Source organism: Notothenia rossii (assembly GCF_949606895.1).
Source record: "Notothenia rossii genome assembly, chromosome: 9".
Taxonomy (NCBI): Eukaryota; Metazoa; Chordata; class Actinopteri; order Perciformes; family Nototheniidae; genus Notothenia; species Notothenia rossii.
Genome location: NC_136907.1, coordinates 1,260,368 through 1,287,057, shown reverse-complemented (window position 1 = coordinate 1,287,057; position 26,690 = coordinate 1,260,368). Strand labels below are relative to the sequence as shown.

Here is a 26,690-nt window from a genome sequence, read left to right as displayed (position 1 = left end):
GTCTCTGATGAAGGGAGGGATCCCGGAGACTAACGATTACAGACCTGCGATCGTTCAGCCAAACGAAACCTCAATACTGCGTTTACGTTTCAAAGAAAAGGCTCAATGTGTTTCTGATGAAAGTCTCCATAAGTTCAGGGTGCTCTGATAGGTCAAACTAAAACAGGACTTGGACCCAGGTTTCTGTCGATCGTGTTCAGATTCAAATTACTTTTACTTTTGTAAATGTATAGCAACGTTTTCAATTCAAGACATTTCACTTAAATACCAGAACATTAACTTTAAGGAAGCACCAGAGGTAAAGTCAGAAGACCACCGACGTCTTTAGGGGGTTCATCTTGTGGGAAGCGTGGATATTAACCCTTCTCCACTTGGTGCTAGCTCTGTGCTGGTTTGGTTCCCAGTTGGTTCAACTTAGGGAAAGATATTTATCAAACTGTAACTGGAGTGTTATTGTCTATTTGCTTCAGAAACGTAGTTATTTTTAATTCCACTGATTCTGATGTTCCTAACCTTTATATCATTGAGTGATGACCAATCATGGTCCCTGGTAGACCCCCACACATATAGCAACATAGATATGCTATCACACCCCTGGTTGTGAAATACCAATTATTTGCTATATATATATATTAGGGCCGGGACTCGATTAAAAAGTGAATCTAATTAATTAGAGGTTTTGTAATTAATTAATCTCATTTTTAATCGCATATAAATATTTGACCTGAGAACAGTGAGAAGATGTCAATAAAGTGTGCCGTCACACAGAGGTAATTTGAATTGCTTACCGAGGTCCAATGATCCCCAGTCAGGGCAACACATTCGGCTTTCTCCATTAAATTCTCTTTATCTTCCTTTTCATTGTCATAAAGCTGCTGCATTCTTTTTGTCACTGTCTTTCTGCATGGCAGCTCATATGTTGTGTCAGACGATGCAATCTGTAGTACCTTTTGCAGCCCCTTATCTTCTACCACTCCAAGTGGTCTACAGTCGAGTGCAATCCAGTGAGCTGGTTATTTTTTCAGACGTGGACTTAGTTATCCTGGCCCTGAAACCAGTCATCTGGTTGAGTGTGGGTCATACTCGTCAACCCTCCCGATTTTCGCGGGAGAATCCCGATTTCATTGCCCTCTCCCGGTTTCCTCCCGGGGTCATATTTCTCCCGCATTTCTCCCGATTTCTGACAAAATCAGATTTACTCAGGACTGTTTCCACTCGGACTTTAATACAGCTACACCATTGTTTGGTTTCCATGGTAACACGTCTCTTTAGTAGCGCGCGCAACTCAAAGTCTGAGAGGGTGAGGCAGATAGTCACAGAAAACAGAACAAGAATCGACAACTTCTCTACTCTCTGCTCACTCCTTTCCTGCCCACACATATGCTCCATCAAGGACGGTGCTACAGGCCGCAAGGCAGTGCACTTAGAACTACAATAAGCATGTTAATGTTAATCTAACAGCTCCGGTGATCCACTAGCACCCCCCCCCCCCCAATTTTGCATTTTGAAATGCTCCCGATTTCTGAGGGCAAGTATGGTGTGGGTCCTTTTACTCGGAGTCGGGCTAACGTCCACGCTAGCTTCCACGCTAGCTGCTATATGTTTTGCATTGAGGTGATACTTGAGGCTTGATGTGCTGCGGTGAGATGCGAATTCCTTTTTGCATAATTTGCAAACAACCGTGCTCTTATCGATGCTTCCGTCCGTCCGTTTTTAAAACAACATTTCGGGGCCAACCAAAGCGGTCTCATCAGCTTCTTCGTTCATGTTTGACTATTGTTCACTGTGGTTTGTTGTTGTCTGAAGTCATGAACGTTAGTTGGGGCTCCAGTATAATCGGTACGGCTGAAACTCATCCATTGAGAAACGTTCCGCATGGCAAAAATAAGTGCGATTAAAATGCGTTAATTGTTTTAACGCGTTAATGTTTGTGTAATTAATTCATCTTAATTAACGCGTTAAAGTCCCGGCCCTAATATATATGCCATTAATAACTGTACTGTAATACCTGTTACAAGATGTGTATTTGTAAATTGTGTAATTTTTTAAAACATGTTTATCTTTAATATTTTGTACGCATGCTTCTTAGTTAATATTAGGGATGCCAGTGATTATTCGAATATTCGAATAATCGTTACAGTCTCCATAATCAAATATTATTTTAAAAAATCGATTTTATTTATGTATTTTTTTATTATTATTCATGTTTTTTGTTTTTTTTCTGGCTTAGTTTCAACCAAAAATATAGACTAATGCTAATAATATAAATAGTATTAATAATTGTAAATGGCCATTGGTCACACCACCAGTTTGTTTTACTGTAAACTTGGAGGAAGCCTGCGTGCAGAGCAGACTGCTGCTGCAGCACGCTACACACCGAGCCCGCCCCCCCCCTCCCCCCCCCCCTCTCCCTCACACGTGCGACTAAAGATGAACAAAGCGGCAGGTAAAAAGAGTTCCTCCTCGTGGAACTACTTCGAACTTACAAGTCCAAAGGAAGTTAAATGAAACAAACAACGGAATTCCTTTTGTCTGAGTTTTTTTTTTCGGTCGAATAATCGATTATTATTCGCCAAGGCTGCCGAATAATCGATTTTGATCATGGTCAGTTTTTGGCAACCCGAGTTAATATTAAGCGTTTTTGGCTTTTTTCTTTCTGTAACAAATGCAAATGTCCCCTCTGTGGGACGAGTAAAGGTATTCTGATTCTGACTTGAAATACGATGGATTCCGAAGATACTGAAGTTTTTCTGAGTCTGATTTTGAACTTCCTCTCAGGTCTGAATGGAGTAACATTAACACAAGGAGACGCAGAGACAACCAGCGACGTACAAGACAACCGGTCCTCTGAGGAGAAGGCTTCATCGGAGGTGGAGACGGACCAACCTCCGTCAGAGGGCGCCAACACCGGACCTGGTGAGTTCACAGGATGCGAACCAAATAATATCTGAACCTACATGTGAAGGAACGGAAAACCATTCTTCGTCTTCCTTCCAAGAAACCATTGTTAGTCAAATAGGAGTTTAATGAGTGGTATCACAGCCTGTTGGTTTGGATACTGTTTTAGAAATGTTGCCATCGCCAACTTCATTTTTTGGTTTTAGGAGGGACCATATTTGGACAATAGGTTGCAGCTAAAAGAGCAACGTTGATTTTGAGTTACCTGCTAACGTTCACACTCGCTAGCTAGCTTGGTTTGCAAGACCAGCCACCATATGTTAGGAATAAGACCAACACTAGCAGTAGATAGCAGTAATAACGTTATTTTAATGAGATCACAGCTACAACCCCGTCTGTTAATGTAGAGATCATCATGTCTCTACAAGCTGTTTTTTAGTAAATGATCTGAAACTAACCTACAGGAAGATAAAACCACTCTTCAGACTGATGCGCCGTTGGTACATGACCCATATGAGTGTTCAACATGGAGTAAAACATGATGGTAATGAGTGCAGGGCTGCTGGAGAGCGTCTGCTGTCAGATGGAGCTGGAGGAGCTGAGCGATGAAGACGAGGAGAAGAGGAGGATGAGCAAAGGACTCCTGCTGAGTGTTTGCTACGCTGCGAGCATCGGAGGCATCGCCACGCTGACCGGCACCGGACCCAACCTGGTGCTGATGGGCCAGATGAGCCAGTACGTGATCATATCCAACATTTAGATCAGGGGTGGGAGGTAGTGGATTACAAATACTTCATTACTCTAGTAGTACGTGTTTCTGGTATCAGTACTTTACTCCACTACTTATTTTTCTGACCACTTTTTACTTTCTACTTCTTACATGTTGAACACAAATACCTGTACTTTCTACTTCTTACATGTTGAACACAAATACCTGTACTTTCTACTTCTCACATGTTGAACCCAAATACCTGTACTTTCTACTTCTTACATGTTGAACTCAAATACCTGTACTTTCTACTTCTTACATGTTGAACACAAATACCTGTACTTTCTACTTCTTACATGTTGAACTCAAATACCTGTACTTTCTACTTCTCACATGTTGAACTCAAATACCTGTACTTTCTACTTCTTACATGTTGAACTCAAATACCTGTACTTTCTACTTCTTACATGTTGAACTCAAATACCTGTACTTTCTACTTCTTACATGTTGAACTCAAATACCTGTACTTTCTACTTCTTACATGTTGAACACAAATACCTGTACTTTCTACTTCTTACATGTTGAACTCAAATACCTGTACTTTCTACTTCTTACATGTTGAACTCAAATACCTGTACTTTCTACTTCTTACATGTTGAACTCAAATACCTGTACTTTCTACTTCTTACATGTTGAACTCAAATACCTGTACTTTCTACTTCTCACATGTTGAACTCAAATACCTGTACTTTCTACTTCTTACATGTTGAACTCAAATACCTGTACTTTCTACTTCTTACATGTTGAACACAAATACCTGTACTTTCTACTTCTTACATGTTGAACTCAAATACCTGTACTTTCTACTTCTTACATGTTGAACTCAAATACCTGTACTTTCTACTTCTTACATGTTGAACTCAAATACCTGTACTTTCTACTTCTTACATGTTGAACTCAAATACCTGTACTTTCTACTTCTTACATGTTGAACTCAAATACCTGTACTTTCTACTTCTCACATGTTGAACACAAATACCTGTACTTTCTACTTCTTACATGTTGAACCCAAATACCTGTACTTTCTACTTCTTACATGTTGAACACAAATACCTGTACTTTCTACTTCTTACATGTTGAACTCAAATACCTGTACTTTCTACTTCTTACATGTTGAACTCAAATACCTGTACTTTCTACTTCTTACATATTGAACTCAAATACCTGTACTTTCTACTTCTTACATGTTGAACTCAAATACCTGTACTTTCTACTTCTCACATGTTGAACTCAAATACCTGTACTTTCTACTTCTTACATGTTGAACTCAAATACCTGTACTTTCTACTTCTTACATGTTGAACTCAAATACCTGTACTTTCTACTTCTTACATGTTGAACTCAAATACCTGTACTTTCTACTTCTCACATGTTGAACTCAAATACCTGTACTTTCTACTTCTTACATGTTGAACTCAAATACCTGTACTTTCTACTTCTTACATGTTGAACTCAAATACCTGTACTTTCTACTTCTCACATGTTGAACTCAAATACTTTTACTTTCTACTTCTTACATGTTGAACTCAAATACCTGTACTTTCTACTTCTTACATGTTGAACTCAAATACCTGTACTTTCTACTTCTTACATGTTGAACACAAATACCTGTACTTTCTATTTCTTACATGTTGAACTCAAATACCTGTACTTTCTACTTCTTACATGTTGAACTCAAATACTTTTACTTTCTACTTCTTACATGTTGAACACAAATACCTGTACTTTCTACTTCTCACATGTTGAACTCAAATACCTGTACTTTCTACTTCTCACATGTTGAACTCAAATACCTGTACTTTCTACTTCTTACATGTTGAACACAAATACCTGTACTTTCTACTTCTTACATGTTGAACACAAATACCTGTACTTTCTACTTCTCACATGTTGAACACAAATACCTGTACTTTCTACTTCTTACATGTTGAACTCAAATACCTGTACTTTCTACTTCTTACATGTTGAACTCAAATACCTGTACTTTCTACTTCTTACATGTTGAACACAAATACCTGTACTTTCTACTTCTTACATGTTGAACACAAATACCTGTACTTTCTACTTCTTACATGTTGAACACAAATACCTGTACTTTCTACTTCTTACATGTTGAACCCAAATACCTGTACTTTCTACTTCTTACATGTTGAACTCAAATACTTTTACTTTCTACTTCTTACATGTTGAACTCAAATACCTGTACTTTCTGCTTCTTACATGTTGAACTCAAATACCTGTACTTTCTACTTCTTACATGTTGAACACAAATACCTGTACTTTCTATTTCTTACATGTTGAACTCAAATACCTGTACTTTCTACTTCTCACATGTTGAACCCAAATACCTGTACTTTCTACTTCTCACATGTTGAACCCAAATACCTGTACTTTCTACTTCTCACATGTTGAACTCAAATACCTGTACTTTCTACTTCTCACATGTTGAACTCAAATACCTGTACTTTCTACTTCTTACATGTTGAACTCAAATACCTGTACTTTCTACTTCTCACATGTTGAACTCAAATACCTGTACTTTCTACTTCTTACATGTTGAACTCAAATACCTGTACTTTCTACTTCTCACATGTTGAACCCAAATACCTGTACTTTCTACTTCTTACATGTTGAACTCAAATACCTGTACTTTCTACTTCTTACATGTTGAACCCAAATACCTGTACTTTCTACTTCTCTCATTTCCCAAACAGGCTGGTTCCTTTAGTCTGAATGTGTGTTTGGTGGCGTGATCATTATTATTTAGAGTCATTGCGTGTCTATTGATTTGAACACGATCCGTGTATCCATCATTTCCTGGTCTTCTCTAAAGAAGAGGGACCAATGGAAACGTTGTCATGTTGCCGTTGGTCACCATGGAAACATTCATTAGCTAACAATGACATTATTGTTCTATTAATATAAAGGGAGGTCAGGTACTCTTTAAAACAGCTGCTAGTTATGGGTACTTTTTACTGAAGTACATTTCAAAGCCTCTTTACTTTGACTTGAGTAAAGAAGTTTAGTCAGTACTTCTACTTTCACCAGAGTATTTTTAAACACCAGTATCTGTACTTCTACTTGAGTAAAGGATGTGTGTACTCTTTCTTCTCTGCCTTTAGATGCTAATGTTAATCTTCATCTCTGCAAACTGCTGACACCTCCTGCTACGTTGGTCCATATGACCCAGTTCTATTAGTTCTATTATAAATGACTTTGAATACTGCTGCTGGATATCTTAACCTACATATACTGTATATATGTAGTAATGTTTATTTATTAGTAGATTTTTATTTTGTATTTGCTAATAATTTGAATCTGAAAAGTAACTTTTAATTCATGTCTGCATAATATAGTCCAGTAGACCTACAAAGTAGTAAAGTACAAGTTGTTCTTGAGTGCAGTACTTAAGAGAATGTACTTAGTTACATTACACCACTGCTAGTTAGTCTTAACAGTTAGTTAGTGAGTTAGTGAGTTAGTTAGTCAGTTAGTCAGTTAGTCAGTTAGTCAGTTAGTCAGTTAGTTAGTTAGTTAGTTAGTCAGTGAGTGAGTGAGTGAGTGAGTGAGTGAGTGAGTGAGTGAGTGAGTGAGTGAGTGAGTGAGTGAGTGAGTGAGTGAGTGAGTGAGTGAGTGAGTGAGTGAGTGAGTGAGTGAGTGAGTTAGTTAGTTAGTTAGTTAGTTAGCTAAACGTACCAGCAGTGGATCAGGGTTGGACTGGAGTCACCTGCGGTTAAAGGTGTTGGGTTTGCCTGATAAATAGTTTTGTTCCACGCGATTTCACATTTAGAACCAGTACCCATTGACCACCAGGTTTCCGAGGCCCTCTGTTTAGTGTCTGAACCTCTGGCTGTACTGAAGTACTGTCATCGAAGGTTTGGTCAAATTCATAACCTCCATTCCTCATTGGTGGATCAGATTAAGGTCCCAGTTTTAGGCAAGTTAGGGTTATTTTGTTTAAAGTAGAAACGTTTTTATATTTAAGCTCTGCTATCGGTTGTTTAAATGTTTGGTTGGATCGGCTCAGACAACAGCTGTCCAAGACTTTAAAGCAACAGACTTGAGTGAATTGTGGGGACTCGAGGACGTTAGACTTAGTTTTAAATGTTCTCTGGCGACTACTGAAAACAGAAGAGATTTTTTAGCAACAACAGCAACAACCTTAAATGAATACATGTTGATGATATTCTTTATAAGTGAAGTAGTTTAACTCTTACGATCTTTATTTTCTGTCTCCCTCGTAGACTCTTCCCTCAGAACGGAGACGTGATCAACTTTGCGTCTTGGTTCTTGTTCGCGTTCCCCACGATGCTGCTGACGCTGACGCTCGCCTGGTTCTGGCTGCAGTTCCTCTTCATCGGCTGCAAGTGAGTCGCCAGGACACGATAATACACCCATTCGTCTACAGATCGTCAACCTTCGTGTTGTCTCCCCATCAAGGCCTGGTTTGACTGTTTATTAAAGATATAGTATAAAACATCAGCCAATTCAGAAACAGGTTTATCACCAGGTAGGTTGACGCACACGAGGAATTGAATATGATTGAAAACGTAGAAATATAATTGGAACAAAATATGTGCAATAATGTGTTACTGCGTTTTAGATACCTTAAATCCAACTTATTTACACAAGTGTTTCTCTTTGTTCTGGAATTTAGGGACAATAGACCCAATTTGCACAAAATTAAACCTTATATTTGAATATAAAAAATAAAAATTAAATTGGATTATTTTGACTCTAGCTTGAGGAAAAGAGTGGACGGATAATCCCATACTGGTAAATGCCAAAGTTCAGTCAGAAATCCAATCTAAATGTACCAATTATAGACCAACGATGCTTCAATGGAAGTCGTGATCATCCATGTGTACTTCAAAGACCGTGTGGAACCATCCATGTTGTTTTTCTGCTGATTCGATGAAAGAACGCTGACATACGAAAACATTGGAAATAGGTCTTATTCGACCCAAGCACGACCTGAAAGTTAAAGTCTCTGTGTTTTCCGTTCAGCCTGAGGAAGATGTGGGGTTGCGGGACGGTGCACACGGAGAAGCAGCGAGCGGCGTACGAAGTGATGCGGGAGGAGCACCGGCGTCTGGGCCCGGTGAGTTACGGAGAGCTCAACGTTCTGGGGCTGCTCATCCTGATGGTGGCGCTGTGGTTCACACGAGACCCGCGCTTCATCGATGGCTGGGCGACGCACGTCTTCAACGCCAAGGCAGAGTGAGTACCAACAAACTAACACACCAGTATATGTCCTATCCTGAGACTTAGAAAGGCCGGGCTAGAGATGCAACAAAAAAAGTTTGCAGATATTTTGAGTTGTTTAAAGGTCGCCTATAGAGAACCGCAGTGACGCGTCCTAAAACCCGGAACTCCTTCCAGTTCCTTCGTCAAAAACGCAACGCAATCTCTCCGTAGGATTTTGGAAAATAGCTGGAAATCAAGTCTGTGGTTGAAACACATTGAAGAGACGGATCACGTTTTGTTCAGCTGGATAATCTCCTCATGTCTACTTTTATCATTTTCTAATCATAAATCTAGTCACCAGAAGCAAAATGCTAACGTTATGCTATAAAGGAACTACAGCAGGGTCGTTGCTTCAACGTCACGCCGACTTCAGATCCATATTCAAACACACAGATTCTAGATGGAAGGAGTTGAAGCGTTTGTTTGAACAGTCTGCAGGAGGCAGGGACTTGCTCTCAAGCAGAACAGAAACTAACTTAGAGGAGTGTTTACGTGTTCGGCGTAATGACGTACAACGGCCTCCACGACTTCTGTAGTCCTATTCAGCCACTTGGTAACAACCATCGTTTCTCAGACACGTCCACTCTTCAGAGATCACCAGTGGGGTCACTGCTGATGATTTAATGTAGAACAAAACGTGATCCGTCTCTTCAATGAGTCTCAACCACAGACCTTAGTTCAGTTTCTAAGTCCTATGGAGAGATTGCTTTGCTTTTTGTCGAAGGAACCGGTCGTGGTAAAAATGCTAACTTACTTCTGGGTTTTAGGACGCGTCACTGTGGTTCTCTATTATACTATTTTTCATCGTGATATGGGGGGGTTACCTTGGTTGGTGATTGGCTAATGGTTACACAAGACAAAACATCGTTATGACATCACAAAGTGGCCAAAATCTGATCAGCTCATTTTCAGACAGGTTTTTATAGAAATGGATCAAAAAGAGAGAGAATCTTTGTTCCTGAAACTTTCAGAGTCTCTTTCCACAGAGGGGACACATGTTGATGTAGAAGAGACATGAAGAAGAGGGGACACATGTTGATGTAGAAGAGAGATGAAGAAGAGGGGACACATGTTGATGTAGAAGAGACATGGAGAAGAGGGGACACATGTTGATGTAGAAGAGACATGAAGAAGAGGGGACACATGTTGATGTAGAAGAGACATGAAGAAGAGGGGACACATGTTGATGTAGAAGAGACATGAGGAAGAGGGGACACATGTTGATGTAGAAGAGAGATGAAGAAGAGGGGACACATGTTGATGTAGAAGAGACATGGAGAAGAGGGGACACATGTTGATGTAGAAGAGACATGAAGAAGAGGGGACACATGTTGATGTAGAAGAGACATGAAGAAGAGGGGACACATGTTGATGTAGAAGAGGGGACACATGTTGATGTAGAAGAGACATGAAGAAGAGGGGACACATGTTGATGTAGAAGAGACATGAAGAAGAGGGGACACATGTTGATGTAGAAGAGACATGTAGAAGAGGGGACACATGTTGATGTAGAAGAGACATGAAGAAGAGGGGACACATGTTGATGTAGAAGAGACATGAAAAAGAGGGGACACATGTTGATGTAGAAGAGACATGAAGAAGAGGGGACACATGTTGATGTAGAAGAGACATGAGGAAGAGGGGACACATGTTGATGTAGAGAGACATGAAGAAGAGAGGACACATGTTGATGTAGAAGAGACATGGAGAAGAGGGGACACATGTTGATGTAGAAGAAACATGAAGAAGAGGGGACACATGTTGATGTAGAAGAGACATGAAGAAGAGGGGACACATGTTGATGAAGAAGAGACATGGAGAAGAGGGGACACATGGTGATGTAGAGGAGACATGAAGAAGAGGGGACACATGTTGATGTAGAAGAGACATGAAGAAGAGGGGACACATGTTGATGTAGAAGAGACATGGAGAAGAGGGGACACATGTTGATGTAGGAGAGACATGAAGAAGAGGGGACACATGTTGATGTAGGAGAGACATGAAGAAGAGGGGACACATGTTGATGTAGAAGAGACATGAAAAAGAGGGGACACATGTTGATGTAGAAGAGACATGAAGAAGAGGGGACACATGTTGATGTAGAAGAGACATGAAGAAGAGGGAACACATGTTGATGTAGAAGAGACATGAAAAAGAGGGGACACATGTTGATGTAGAAGAGACATGAAGAAGAGGGGACACATGTTGATGTAGAGGAGACATGGAGAAGAGGGGACACATGTTGATGTAGAGGAGACATGGAGAAGAGGGGACACATGTTGATGTAGAGGAGACATGAAGAAGAGGGGACACATGTTGATGTAGAAGAGACATGAAGAAGAGGGGACACATGTTGATGTAGAAGAGACATGAAAAAGAGGGGACACATGTTGATGTAGAAGAGACATGAAGAAGAAGGGACACATGTTGATGTAGAAGAGACATGAAGAAGAGGGAACACATGTTGATGTAGAAGAGACATGAAAAAGAGGGGACACATGTTGATGTAGAAGAGACATGAAGAAGAGGGGACACATGTTGATGTAGAGGAGACATGGAGAAGAGGGGACACATGTTGATGTAGAGGAGACATGGAGAAGAGGGGACACATGTTGATGTAGAGGAGACATGAAGAAGAGGGGACACATGTTGATGTAGAAGAGACATGAAGAAGAGGGGACACATGTTGATGTAGAGGAGACATGGAGAAGAGGGGACACATGTTGATGTAGAAGAGACATGAAGAAGAGGGAACACATGTTGATGTAGAAGAGACATGAAAAAGAGGGGACACATGTTGATGTAGAAGAGACATGAAGAAGAGGGGACACATGTTGATGTAGAGGAGACATGGAGAAGAGGGGACACATGTTGATGTAGAGGAGACATGGAGAAGAGGGGACACATGTTGATGTAGAGGAGACATGAAGAAGAGGGGACACATGTTGATGTAGAAGAGACATGAAGAAGAGGGGACACATGTTGATGTAGAAGAGACATGAAAAAGAGGGGACACATGTTGATGTAGAGGAGACATGAAGAAGAGGGGACACATGTTGATGTAGAAGAGACATGAAGAAGAGGGGACACATGTTGATGTAGAAGAGACATGAAGAAGAGGGGACACATGTTGATGTAGAAGAGACATGAAGAAGAGGGGACACATGTTGATGTAGAAGAGACATGAAGAAGAGGGGACACATGTTGATGTAGAAGAGACATGAAAAAGAGGGGACACATGTTGATGTAGAAGAGACATGAAGAAGAAGGGACACATGTTGATGTAGAAGAGACATGAAGAAGAGGGGACACATGTTGATGTAGAAGAGACATGGAGAAGAGGGGACACATGTTGATGTAGAAGAGACATGAAGAAGAGGGGACACATGTTGATGTAGAAGAGACATGAAGAAGAGGGGACACATGTTGATGTAGAAGAGACATGAAAAAGAGGGGACACATGTTGATGTAGAAGAGACATGAAGAAGAGGGGACACATGTTGATGTAGAGGAGACATGGAGAAGAGGGGACACATGTTGATGTAGAGGAGACATGGAGAAGAGGGGACACATGTTGATGTAGAGGAGACATGAAGAAGAGGGGACACATGTTGATGTAGAAGAGACATGAAGAAGAGGGGACACATGTTGATGTAGAGGAGACATGGAGAAGAGGGGACACATGTTGATGTAGAAGAGACATGAAGAAGAGGGGACACATGTTGATGTAGAAGAGACATGAAGAAGAGGGGACACATGGTGATGGAGAAGAGACATGAAGAAGAGGGGACACATGTTGATGTAGAAGAGACATGAAGAAGAGGGGACACATGTTGATGTAGAAGAGACATGAAGAAGAGGGGACACATGTTGATGTAGAACAGACATGAAGAAGAGGGGACACATGTTGATGTAGAAGAGACATGAAGAAGAGGGGACACATGTTGATGTAGAAGAGACATGGAGAAGAGGGGACACATGTTGATGTAGAAGAGACATGAAGAAGAGGGGACACATGGTGATGTAGAAGAGACATGAAGAAGAGGGGACACATGGTGATGTAGAAGAGACATGAAGAAGAGGGGACACATGGTGATGTAGAAGAGACATGAACAAGTTGATTTTGCACAACAGGTGAACTTTAAAGTCAGAACTGTTAAACTTAAAGTGGAGTTACAGACATCGTTAGTTATAAACGGGTTTGGGGAGTAACGGATTAAACAGGAGCAGGATTACAAAAAAGTAACCGTATAATACAAACTTTGACTACTATCTGTGTGTGTGTGTGTGTGTGTGTGTGTGTGTGTGTGTGTGTGTGTGTGTGTGTGTGTGTGTGTGTGTGTGTGTGTGTGTGTGTGTGTGTGTGTGTGTGTGTGTGTGTGTGTGTGTGTGTGTGTGTGTGTGTGTGTGTGTGTGTGTGTGTGTGTGTGTGTGTGTGTGTGTGTGTGTGTGTGTGTGTGTGTGTGTGTGTGTGTGTGTGTGCATTAATGCAAAGTGGAAAAGAGCTGTATAAATTAACCCTGAAGTTAAACTCAGACGCTGCATCGGGGCAAAATCAAAACACACAGGAACCCGAGGCGAAGAACAAACAGAGGAAACGTGTCCCGAGTCCAAACTGAAAACCCTGTTCACTGACCTGCAAACAGACTGCAGGTCACCAAGAGCAGCAAGCCCTTTCACCCAGAAACACAGAGAACAGGGGCCGAACTGAGACTACAGACAGGATCTGGGACTAGAGACCATTTTTGAGACTTGAGACCAGTCCTGAGACTAGAGACCGGTCCTGAGACTAAAGACCGGTCCTGAAACTATAGACCGGTCCGGACAATAAAGACCGCTCCGGAGACTAAAGACCGGTCCTGAGACTAGAAACCGGTTCTGAGACTAAAGACCAGTCCGGAGACTGAAGACCAGTCCTGAGACTAAAGACCTGTCCTGAGACTAGAGACCGGTCATGAGACTAAAGACCGGTCCTGAGAATAGAGACCGGTCCTGAGACTAGAGACCGGTCCTGAGACTAAAGACCGGTCCTGAGACTAGAGACCGGTCCTGATACTAAAGACCTGTCCTGAGACTAGAGACTGGTCCTGAGACTAAAGACCTGTCCTGAGACTATAGACCTGTCCTGAGACTAAAGACCAGTTCTGAGACTAAAGACCGGTCCTGAGACTAGAGACCGGTCCTGAGACTAAAGACCAGTTCTGAGACTAAAGAGCAGTTCTGAGACTAAAGACCTGTCCTGAGACTAGAGACTGGTCCTGAGACTAAAGACCTGTCCTGAGACTATAGACCTGTCCTGAGCCTAGAGACTGGTCCTGAGACTAAAGACCGGTTCTGTGACTAGAGACCGGTCCTGAGACTAGAGACCTGTCCTGAGACTAGAGACTGGTCCTGATACTAGAGACCGGTCCTGAGACTGGAGACCTGCTCTGAGACTAAAGACCGGTCCTGATACTAGAGACTGGTCCTGAGACTAAAGACCGGTTCTGAGACTAGAGAACTGTCCTGAGACTAAAGACCTGTCCTGATACTAGAGACCGGTCCTGAGACTGGAGACCTGCTCTGAGACTAAAGACCGGTCCTGATACTAGAGACCGGTCCTGAGACTAGAGACCTGTCCTGAGACTAAAGACCGCTCTGGAGACTAAAGACCGGTCCTGAGACTAAAGACCGGTCCTGAGACTAAAGACCGGTCCTGTGACTAGAGACCGGTCCTGAGACTAAAGACCTGTCCGGAGAATAGAGACCGGTCCTGAGACTAGAGACCGGTCCTGAGACTAAAGACCGGTCCTGTGACTAGAGACCGGTCCTGAGACTAGAGACCGGTCCTGAGACTAAAGACCAGTCATGAGATTAGAGACCTGTCCTGAGACTAAAGACAGGTCCGGAGACTAAAGACCGGTCCTGGGACCAAAGACCTGTTCTAAGACTAAAGACCTGTCCTGAGACTAGAGACCGGTCCTGAGACTAGAGTCCGGTCCTGAGACTAAAGACCGGTCCTGAGACTAAAGAACTTTCCTGAGACTAGAGTCCGGTCCTGAGACAAAAGACCGGTCCTGAGACTAAAGACCGGTCCTGAGACTAAAGAACTTTCCTGAGACTAGAGTCCGGTCCTGAGACTAGAGTCCGGTCCTGAGACTAAAGACCGGTCCTGAGACTAAAGACCTTTCCTGAGACTAAAGACCGGTCCTGAGACAGCTTCCAAATCAGGAAAAAGTAGGAAGACGATGTCACCGATCTTTTCTCTGTGATCAGAACTCTGATTGGTTGTCAATGAGGTCGACAGTAGCCAATCAGAGAGTTCGAGACACAGAAAGTATATTGTGACCTCTTCAGTGTTTTCTAGAGTTGTAAACCGCGTCATACCACGTCAGACATTGATCTGTTTGTCCTGACGGATGTTTTTGTCCAACCCAACAAAACAAAACACTGAATTTCTCGGAAGGGACGGACGGAAACAAAAATAAAAACACTAACAGGAATATATCATTTCTTTAATTTTACTTCCTGATACATCTTCTGAAATCTGCTTGATTCATGTTTTCAGTTCAGGGTTTTTGGAGGGGATTTTAACCCTTTTTAAATGTTTTCTCAAAGAACAAACAAACAAAGCCAGCAGGTGATCTCTGGGGGGGGGGGGGGGGTCACCTTGGACCTGTAGCACAGACGCAGGATTTCAACGTGTCACCTGATTGCACTGACGAACCCAAACTCCACCTTTTACCTACATCCTGTAACTGGAAGTGCTGAGAGGAGGACTTCAACGTCAACAACTAGATTGATTTAGTGTAACATTCACACTTCCAGCTCAGGAAAAACAACAAATACTTTGGTCAAATTCATCCTTGCACCTTCCATATAACGCTGAAACTTTTACACGTGATATAAAACTCTTTGTGAAGTGCAAACACTGTGTTGATGAAATCTAACACAAACATTAAATGTGGTGTGCAAGAAAAGACTCCAAAAGCTACACTGAAAGAGATCTGATAGATAAATACTTTAATACTTTGGGGGGGACCAGGATGATGCCCCCATTTATCTTGTGTTTACTGATGCTGAATAACGAGCCTCCGTAAACAAATTACAAACAAAAAGATCAATTGATTGTGCGAAATGTACTCTTTTATTTTAGGAAAAAGGGAATATGTTCTCATTAACTTGGCAGTTTATACAATATATTGATCCTTACACGTGGTGCAGGTACACTGTTGGTAAGGTGTAAACAATATCTAAAATAAACCAGAGGGAGGTTGAAGGAAAAACACAAAGGTCCTGGAGCTGTGCCAGTTCTTTTTGGGTGCAAACATTTAAAGAGCATGGAGTACAAAGTGATGAAAGTCACTGATGAGCTGAGCGCTGACGCAGGAGAGAGGACACACAGGAGGTTATGACACACCACCTGTCAGTCGGCTTCACGCGGCTCGTTCATCCTGGTTGGAAGCATCGTTGCAAGAGAAGGTTTTTCCCTTTCTGTGGCAACGATCTCAACAACACAGACTTTCTGCTTTGGGTCTCAGCAAGCACACTACCTTCACAACATCATTACAGTCAGTGTGCCTTTCCCCAAGGTAAAGATGTTATCCTAAAGGTTTACCCCAAGAGTTAAATACATTCATAAATAGTTTACATGATGGATGGATGTCTCTGTCGGCAGGTTCGTGACGGATGCGACGGTCGCTCTGTTTGTCGCTGTTTTGTTGTTCGTTCTTCCCTCCCAGCCGCCTCGATTCCTCTGCTTCAGGAGAAGCTCCGAGACAGGTAACACACACACGCACGCACGCACGCACGCACGCACGCACGCACGCACACACACACACACACACACACACACATACACAGAGAGAGCCCCATTGTATTGTATTGAGAGAGAGAGGTGACATTTCTTTAGTGATGTAAACACCTTTTGTTTTATCCAATCAGAGTCTGAGGTGCCCCAAGGCCCCACCCCCGCGCTGCTCACCTGGCAGGTGACTCAGAAGAAGATGCCATGGAACATCGTGCTGCTGCTGGGAGGCGGCTTCGCTCTCGCCAAAGGAAGCGAGGTCAGACTTTAGTCAGGACTTGGGATATTTAGGAACGAAACAAAAAAGTTGGAAAATGTTATGAAGTTGCATTTCCGTGCAATGTCGGGACATTCCTAGAAATGTGGCATCATTTTGGACGGTTAAGATATTTACGTATATTTGTGACATTCTTTGAAGGTTCAAACATTTTAGGAAAGCTTTTTAAAATGTAAAACACATTTTTAAACACTTAGAAAAGTTAGAACGTCAAAGGAAACTTTGCACTTGGTTAAAGTTAAATCATTTTCAGAAAGTTGGGATATTGTTTTGGAAGTTAATTAACTTTTGGCACGATATGACAGTTCTGGAAGTTTACATTTCCTTCGGAGACATTTGAAAATGATTGCAAAGTTATGACGTTTTTCGGGAAATTGGCACTTTCTTTGTAAAAAAGATATTTAGAAATGTTGACAATTTTTAAAAAAAAGAGATTTGCACATTTAAGGAAATTATCTAAAACTTATTGAACAGTAAGACATATTTGAAGAAATGTAGAAAACTTTTTGAGAACAATGGGCAGCTCTTTGAAAGTGTGTGTGTGTGTGTGTGTGTGTGTGTGTGTGTGTGTGTGTGTGTGTGTGTGTGTGTGTGTGTGTGTGTGTGTGTGTGTGTGTGTGTGTGTGTGTGTGTGTGTGTGTGTGTGTGTGTGTGTGTGTGTGTGTGTGTGTGTGTGTGTGTGTGTGTGTGTGTGTGTGTGTGTGTGTGTGTGTGTGTGTGTGTGTGTGTGTGTGTGTGTGTGTGTGTGTGTGTGGGGTGTCAGGAGTCAGGTCTCTCCCTGTGGCTCGGGGATCAGATGACGCCCCTGCAGTCGATCCCGCCGGCGGCCATCTCTGTAATCCTCTGCCTCCTCGTCGCCACCTTCACCGAGTGCACCAGCAACGTCGCCACGGCAACACTCTTCCTGCCCATCCTCGCCTCCATGGTAGCAACACACACACTCACACTCACTCACTCACTCACTCACTCACTCACTCACTCACTCACTCACTCACACACACACAGTCAGAAATGTTACTGATTTCTTGTTCTGTGATTTTGCCAATGTTAAATAATATATATTCTTAACTCCCTGTGCTTCCAGTGCCAGTCCATCAGTCTGAACCCTCTCTACGTGATGATTCCCTGCACGCTGAGCGCATCCTTTGCCTTCATGCTGCCGGTCGCCACACCGCCCAACGCCATCGTCTTCTCCTCCGGGTTCCTCAAAGTGTCCGACATGGTGAGCTGTCATGTTCAGACCTTTGGAAGAAGAGAGTCTGCATCTTACATCTCCTGTTGGAAAGTCAATCTAGGGACCAACAAGAGACGTACAATTAGTGTAAAATGACTACAAAGAGACACTAAAGCACTAGAAAGGGATTTAGAATGACTCGTTTCTAACTTTGTAACCATGATGGTAATCCCCAATTTGTTTTTGTAACTCAACTCTAACTTTAACCGCCCTGACTCCAATAACCTCTCTTCAATATCTGACACTGTGCGCCCCCTGCAGGCCAAAGCGGGCATCGTGATGAACGTCCTCGGGATCGGCTGCATCAGTCTGGCCATCAACACCTGGGGTTACGCGATCTTTGGACTGGACACGTTCCCCTCGTGGGCAAACGCCACGGCGCCGGTGTAGAACCAACAACCCTCTGTTTCTACCTGTCCACACTGCGGCTTCTGAGCCAATAGGAACGCTGTCGTCATGTTCGGAAACTCATCTAACAATGGGTCTAAACAAAGCACTGGATTATTATCAGATAGGGTGATAACTTCATAATTAACTGCGTCTGAAAGCAGAAGTCTACGGTGAATAATTGCAAGTCTCTTCAGTGCACATGTCACAAAATGAGATGCATTGTGGGACATGTAGTTTATGGGCAACGTGCTTCTGTAAAGTGGCATGTAACCGTAAAATAAACGTATTTTATTCTTTCAGAGCTCTTGCGGGCCACGTAAAGGAGTAAACAGAAAGCTGACTGGAGCGCTTAAGATAACAAACGTTGAAGAAAATGCAGTCTTTTACTTTGGCGGGGCTTCTGCAGGAAGTAAACCCCAAACACGCGCTATCAGTGGTAGATATAAAATAAACAAAAAATGTAGTTTTGTGGTTATTTATTTATTTTTAAAACCCCATGATTAGAATATTGTTAGAATTTAAATCCTAGAAAATATATTATTTTAAGACTTTGTAAGAATAATGACGTTTTATTTGATGAGTACTGTCATGTAGGTTTTTTAAAAGCGCACAAACCAAGAATAACTTCATACCTCTGGCTGAGAACACTTTTTTACAAACAACATCAATACTATTTTTATAAACTTTTAATTCCTGTCATTTCTTCTTTTTTAAATTAACATTAAGGTACTTTTCAGGTTTTTCAAAATAAAAGCCATGAACCAAAAGCGTTCTCACCTCTATGATGTGAAAACGATTTATTTTTAACGCCTATATTTAGTTTTTAAGTACGAATTCATCTAATCTCTTCTACTACTGTTGTTGTTGTTGTTGTTGTTGTTGTTGTTGTACTGCTGTCTTTTTGATAATGCACTACTGTCAAGTGGGTTTTTCAAATTAAAAGCATCCACCTATTAACGGGAGGAATTAATTTACTGGAAGTTTGTGTATTCTTAATATTTTTCACACACACACTCACTCACTCACTCACACACTCACTCACTCACTCACTCAATCACACACACACACACACACACACACACACACACACCACAGACACACAGACACACACACACACACACACACACCATCTTATCATATTTTCTTAATTCTATAAGTACTGCAGTAAAGCATCTGAATGCTTCTTTTGACTCTGTTTGACAATTTTAAAAAAGCATGAATAATCACCCTTTGGATATTATTTAATAAAATGTGTAAAACTCTGTTAGCAGCATTTTTTTGTAACGTTATGATATATATTTTTATATAAAACCCTGTTGGGAAATGCCTCCCTCTGGCGGTCACATTGAGAACAGCCATTACCGTAAACTGACGTAAATTGTCGTCAAATGAAAGAGTACTGGTTTCTGGCAAATATGGCTTCGCTCTCCTGATCCCAGTGACAACAAAGACCCACAGACTGTTTTATTCATCACTGACTGGTTTATACACCTTTTTCTCCAGTTCTCCAGTTTATATAGTTGGTTATTTACCGACTGTTAACAGTTTCTGGAACCGTATCTGTCTACAGCCGTCGTCATGGAGACAGGTTAGTAGCCGTTATTTAGCTTCGACGAAGATCCAGAAAATACAAGAGTTTTATTTCTAATAAACGTTTATGTACCTTTTATATATTAACGTTTTATAAACTATCCACACCATCTACAAGAGCAGGGGTGTAAAGTACATTTACTCAAGTACTGTACTTAAATACACTTTTAGAGGTACTTGTTATGCGACTGTCTACTTCTACTCCACTACAGTTCAGAGGTACATGGTGTACTTTTCCTCCACTACATGTATGTAATCCCTCTAGTTACTTCACAGATGTGGATGAATGATGTGAAATCTAATCAAGTGTTGAATCAGACTTTAGTTCCACCTGGAGTAAATCCACCAGCTACCCTGCAGTATACAAAGTCATTCAAACTAGCTGCACCTTTACCAGCTTTGAGAACACTTTCATGATCAATCATCACACAGTCATTTATGTTTACTCGTCATGTTGCTCAATATGATTTATTTCTGTGTTTTTTGTGTGTGTTTGTGCAGAGGAGCAGGCGAGGAACCGTTTCCAGTCGGAGCTGGAGTTCATCCAGTGTCTGGCCAACCCCAACTACCTCAACTGTGAGTCCAAACTGTTAGAAACTCTCCCCGGTCTCCGGTTTGAGCTTGAACCTCAGGATCCATGTATCTGTGATCCTCTCCAGAATGGAAGGAGTCATCACATACAGAGCATCAACTAGTTCCTGAACAGTGTCCTTCACATGCTGATATCCAAGAGAGGGAGTTCCACAGTCACAAGATGGAGGAATAGAAAGCAGTATTCAATGTTTACTTCAGATTAGCTCCACGTCAGAAATGATCATGCTTGTCATATGTCTCTCTCCATAGAGGCTGAATCATCATGTTAATCACATAGCTATCATATGCCTCAAACAGTCCTGATGCTCTTCTAGGTCATCACACATCCTGTCATGTTCACAGCTACAGTTGATACCTTTGTTAGCATGTTGCTCTCATGTTGGAAGAGGACATTCAGTATTTCCCAACAGAAACCCAGAAACCGGGTCAGAGTTTTATCTCTCAGTCTGCATGAACTTTACCCTGATTTATAAATGGAACATGAACTCAAAGAACTTGAAACGGTCTGTTTGACTTCGAGGAACAGCGGGACGTCCTCAAGGAATCAGAGATAAATAAGAGCGTAATAAAGATAACACGCCCTCCAGATATTACTAAATGTTTTTATGATGGGATAAAGAGGCTGGGAAGACTTAGTAAGGAATCTACACAGTAGTCCTTTGAGCTTTACGGTGTTATAACTCTGACAATAAAACACTATTGAAGGGCTTTAGACACCATATAAAGGATATTTCATATCTCTGCACCGGTTTTGATCCAGAACCCCGGAAATAATGTTAAAATGTGTTTTAAATAAATATTGAGTCAATGTTGGAGATTAGACCACAAGCTTTTATCAGTAAATCTAATGAAATAAAACATCTTAGAGTTTCTGTGAGAGACACTCAGTGCAACGTACTGTTTGATCATCAGGTATTTTGCTAATATTGACTTTATAACATGACACAATGCTACGGAGTAAGAAGAGGGCTGGAGCCGCTTTGAACAAATATTTTTTAAAGGGAAATTAATATTTTTGTCAGATAAAAAAAAATCTCAGAATCTGCCTTTTTTTTAATAGAATTTTAACATTTTGTTAAAAAAAAGATTTGAGCTTGGACTTTTTTCAGAATATTGTCTTTTTTCTGAAATCTGACTTGTGTGTGTGTGTGTGTGTGTGTGTGTGTGTGTGTGTGTGTGTGTGTGTGTGTGTGTGTGTGTGTGTGTGTGTGTGTGTGTGTGTGTGTGTGTGTGTGTGTGTGTGTGTGTGTGTGTGTGTGTGTGTGTGTGTGTGTGTGTGTGTGTGTGTGTGTGTGTGTGTGTGTGTGTGTGTGTGTGTGTGTGTGTGTGTGTGTGTGTGTGTGTTTGTGTTTCAGTCCTGGCTCAGAGAGGCTTCCTGAGGGAGCGGCCCTTCATCAACTACCTGAAGTACCTGCTGTACTGGAAGGAGCCCGAGTACGCCAAGTTCCTCAAGTAAGACTTCATCTTCTTTATAAAAGGAAGTGCACGTTACTGATCCTGAAGTCTCCCCCTCTTCAGACTGAAGACACACCTGTCTGCACCTGGAGCTCAACACGTCACTGAAGCTAACGCAGTAGCATTCAGGTGTTGGGTTTATGAGCTGGAAGTATACCTGCAGGATTCTGGCTTTGTGGTTGAATGATGTTATTGTCTTTGGATAAAAGGATCAAATGTGGACTCCTCGTTTCAGGGTCTAGGACTCATCAGGGCTTTGAAAAGTGTTTCTTTAAGAAAGCTTGAATTCAGATAACCCAGATAGAGTTTCAATGAGAACGATAAGACCCCTTTGTTAGCCTCGTGTCATTTATAATCTCTGCACCGATTTTATCAAGAACCTGATTTGTCTTTCTTTCAGATGTTTGAGTATAGCCTCGTTTCAGGGTTCAGGGACTCACACTGATGACTCATTCCCAGGGATGGGTACCGAGCCCCGGGGCTGAGTTATTAAAGACCGAGGTACCGTTAAGCTCAGACGTTATCTGTCTTTCTATCGGTACTGGAGACGTTTCATATATGTCGTGTGTTATTGCTACACAAACGTTATATTGCAGTTTTAGTTTCGCCAACTCCGTTTCTAATTAGCTGAAAGACTGCAAAATGCGTCTCTGATTATTTTTAGTATTTTCGATCTTTCCACCAATCCAGACGAGAGATCTCTCTCTCCGTCTGTGTGCGAGGGGGCGGGGCGGTTTACACACACGCGGCTGCTACATGCAGCACACACACACACACACACACACACACACACACACACACACACACACACTCAGAGACACACACACACACACACACACTCAGAGACACACACACACTCAGAGACACACACACACACACACACACACTCAGAGACACACACACACACACACTCAGAGACACACACACACACACACTCACACACACACACACACACACACACACACACACACACACACACACACACACACACACACACACGGAGGAGATGGCGGAGAGAACGCGCTCCGAGGTGTGGTTAAACTTTACCCGTCTCGTACCTTTTTCTTTTTCTAAAGAACCGATAAAAGTACCGTTAAAGACCGTATCGATAAGCGGTATCGATAAAAGTAGTAGTACCGTTAAAACCGTAACCCATCCCTACTCATTCCCTCTATAGTATAAACTCGTGTTCGGGTGTTAGGACTCATAATGCTGACTCTTTCCCGGCTCTAAGGAATCCCCCCTCTCCCCCAGGTACCCTCACTGCCTGCACATGCTGGAGCTGCTGCAGTACGAGCACTTCAGGAAGGAGCTGGTGAACGCTCAGTGCACCAAGTTCATCGACGAGCAGCAGCTGCTCCACTGGCAGCATTACAGCAGGAAGCGCTCCAGGCTGCAGCAGGCGCTCGCTGAGCAGCAGCAGCATGTAGCCACGCATGCTAACACGTCCGCTAAGTGAGGAGGAGGAGGAGGAGGAGGAGGAGGGGGAGGAGAAGGGGAGGAGGAGGAGGAGGGGGAGGAGAGGAGGAGGAGGAGGAGGGGGAGGGGGAGAAGAGGAGGAGGAGGAGGAGGAGGAGGGGGGGGGGGAGGAGGAGGGGAGCAGGAGGGGGGAGATAGTGGGACAATACTATTCTTTTTTGGGGCTTTTTGCTGATTCATGTACTTCTTTTTTCATTCACTCAAAATAAAACAAAGCCAATAAACACGTGTTGGATCCAGAAGCAGATTGTCTTTATTTTTGTTTCATAAAATGCGTTTTTATATCCACATTGTTTCTGAAGCTGCGACGTGTTTCTCCTGATGAAAGAGGTTTGAAGTGTGTTGGCACCCGTAGGCCACCGTACTTTAGTGAATGCAAAAAGACCCTTGAAAAAAACCGCATTTGAAAACAGAAGAAGAAAAAAGACATTACACGAAGAGACCGTGGAGGAGAGGACAATATTTAAATTTTATTTTTTGCTCCAGCATGTAATTCTGTTTTCATTCACTGAAAATAAAACAAAGCAAATAAAAACGTCTTTAATCCAGAAGCAGATTGTCTTTATTTCTGTTTTATAAAATGTGTGTGTTTTGTTTTGTGTTTCTATATCCGCATCGTTTGTGAAGCTTCAGCGTGTTTCTCCTGATGGAAGTGTTTTTGGCCGTTGAGCGTTGGCACCTCTCGACCACCGTACCACCGTAACTTGAAAAATAACACATTTCACAGGAAAAGGAGGAGGACTGTTCGCCAACGTGATACTGGAGTTATGAGGACATTGTTCTGCTTTTCACAACAAATAAACATGTGTGGAATCCAAAAGCTGTTTTTCTTTGTAATGATAACTTATTATTATAAAGCTGAACAATTATTATTCTCTCCCATAACTGTAAGAGTTAGTCAGCATATCTGAAATGACTAGGTTAGCTAAGTTAGCTAGCTAGCTTACAGCAGATCTGCAGTGACATCGGATATCACAAAGGTATTAAATACAGTGCATCCGGAAAGTATTCATTCCCTATTCACTTTTTTCAAATGTTATGTTACAGCCTTGTTTCTAAATTGATTAAATTCATTTTGTTTCTCAACATTCCACACACAATACTCCATAATGACAAAGTGAAAACGTTTTAAATAATTGTTTGCAAACGTGTTGAAAATAATCAAATGAAATATCACATGTATTCACACCCTTTGCTATGACACTGAACATTGAGCTAAAGTGCATCCCGTTTCTACTGATCATCCTTGAGATGTTTCTATAACCTGACTGGAGTCCTCCTGTGGTAAATTCAATAGATCTGACATGACCTGGATCTATATGAGTTCCCACAGTTGACTGCACATCAGAGCACAAACCAAGTCATGGGTTGTGCTCTTGTCTCAGACTGGGGCAAAGGTTCACCTTCCAACAAGACAGCGACCCTAAGCACACAGCCAAGATAACAAAGGAGGGATTTCAGAACAAGTCTGAATGTCCTTGAGTGGTCCGGCCAGAGCCCGGACAGAGCCCGGCCAGAGCCCAGCCAGAGCCCGGACAGAGCCCAGCCAGAGCCCAGATAGAGCACAGCCAGAGCCCAGATAGAGCACAGCCAGAGCCCAGATAGAGCACAGCCAGAGCCCGGACAGAGCACAGAGCCCAGAGCCCGGACAGAGCCCAGAGACCAGAGCCCAGAGCCCAGCCAGAGCCCAGAGCCCAGAGCCCAGAGCCCAGAGCCCAGAGCCCAGAGCCCAGACAGAGCCCAGAGCCCAGAGCCCAGAGCCCAGAGCCCAGACAGAGCCCAGAGCCCAGACAGAGCCCAAACTTTACCCTGATTGAATATCTCTGGAGAGATCTGAAGATGGCTGTGCACCGACGCTCCCCATCCAACCTGATGGAGCCTGAGACGATCTGCAAAGAAGAATGGGAGAAACTGCCAAGCGTGTAGCGTCATACTCAAGAAGACTCGAGGCTGTAATGGCTGCCAAAGGTGCTTCAACAACGTATTGAGTAAAGGGTGGGAATACTTATGTTCATGTGATATTTGAGTGTTTTTTTTTTTTTGTTCATTTGCAAATATTCTTTTAAAACTTTTGTCACTTTGTCATTACGGGGTGTTGTGTCTTGAATGTTGAGAAAACAAATTAATTTAATTCATTTTGAAATAAGGCTGTAACATAACACAATGTGGGAAAAGTGAAGGGGTATGAATACTTTCTGAATGCACTGTACATGTAGTGGAGTACAAGTACACCATGTACCTCTGAACTGTACATGTAGTGGGGTAGAAGTACACCATGTACCTCTGAACTGTACATGTAGTGGGGTAGAAGTACACCATGTACCTCTGAACTGTAGTGCAGTAGAAGTACACCATGTACCTCTGAACTGTAGAAGAGTATAAGTACACCATGTACCTCTGAACTGTAGTGCAGTAGAAGTACACCATGTACCTCTGAACTGTAGTGCAGTAGAAGTACACCATGTACCTCTGAACTGTACATGTAGTGGGGTAGAAGTACACCATGTACCTCTGAACTGTACATGTAGTGGAGTAGAAGTACACCATGTACCTCTGAACTGTACATGTAGTGGGGTAGAAGTACACCATGTACCTCTGAACTGTAGAAGAGTAGAAGTACACCATGTACCTCTGAACTGTAGAAGAGTAGAAGTACACCATGTACCTCTGAACTGTAGTGCAGTAGAAGTACACCATGTACCTCTGAACTAGTGGAGTAGAAGTACACCATGTACCTCTGAACTGTAGTGCAGTAGAAGTACACCATGTACCTCTGAACTGTAGTGCAGTAGAAGTACACCATGTACCTCTGAACTAGTGCAGTAGAAGTACACCATGTACCTCTGAACTGTAGAAGAGTAGAAGTACACCATGTACCTCTGAACTGTAGTGCAGTAGAAGTACACCATGTACCTCTGAACTAGTGGAGTAGAAGTACACCATGTACCTCTGAACTAGTGGAGTAGAAGTA

At 42.3% G+C, this 26,690-nt stretch overlaps 2 protein-coding genes across 3 annotated transcripts in view; both read left to right on the top strand.

Moving 5' to 3' along the window:
- Positions 1 to 19,581, top strand: part of slc13a5a (solute carrier family 13 member 5a) — a 110,661-nt gene extending 91,080 nt beyond the window's left edge. The window contains exons 2-10 of one of the 2 annotated variants that reach the window (XM_079647359.1): positions 2,779 to 2,916; positions 3,456 to 3,633; positions 7,912 to 8,034; positions 8,675 to 8,887; positions 16,572 to 16,675; positions 16,838 to 16,959; positions 17,741 to 17,902; positions 18,062 to 18,199; positions 18,473 to 19,581. In XM_079647359.1, coding sequence (XP_079503485.1) covers positions 3,482 to 3,633; positions 7,912 to 8,034; positions 8,675 to 8,887; positions 16,572 to 16,675; positions 16,838 to 16,959; positions 17,741 to 17,902; positions 18,062 to 18,199; positions 18,473 to 18,601 — 1,143 coding nt within the window. In that variant the 5' untranslated portion in view covers positions 2,779 to 2,916; positions 3,456 to 3,481 and the 3' untranslated portion in view covers positions 18,602 to 19,581. Of the gene's footprint in view, positions 1 to 2,568; positions 2,917 to 3,455; positions 3,634 to 7,911; positions 8,035 to 8,674; positions 8,888 to 16,571; positions 16,676 to 16,837; positions 16,960 to 17,740; positions 17,903 to 18,061; positions 18,200 to 18,472 lie in introns of those variants that run through there. The other variant, XM_079647358.1, reaches the window with a different exon arrangement.
- A 409-nt stretch (positions 19,582 to 19,990) lies between these two features.
- On the top strand, positions 19,991 to 23,710 carry med31 (mediator complex subunit 31). The gene is made up of 4 exons (XM_079649253.1): positions 19,991 to 20,189; positions 20,693 to 20,767; positions 22,141 to 22,237; positions 23,495 to 23,710. The coding sequence occupies exons 1-4, from the start codon at positions 20,180 to 20,182 to the stop codon at positions 23,697 to 23,699; spliced, it is 387 nt and encodes a 128-aa protein (XP_079505379.1). The 5' UTR covers positions 19,991 to 20,179; the 3' UTR covers positions 23,700 to 23,710.
- Positions 23,711 to 26,690: the final 2,980 nt, after the last annotated feature.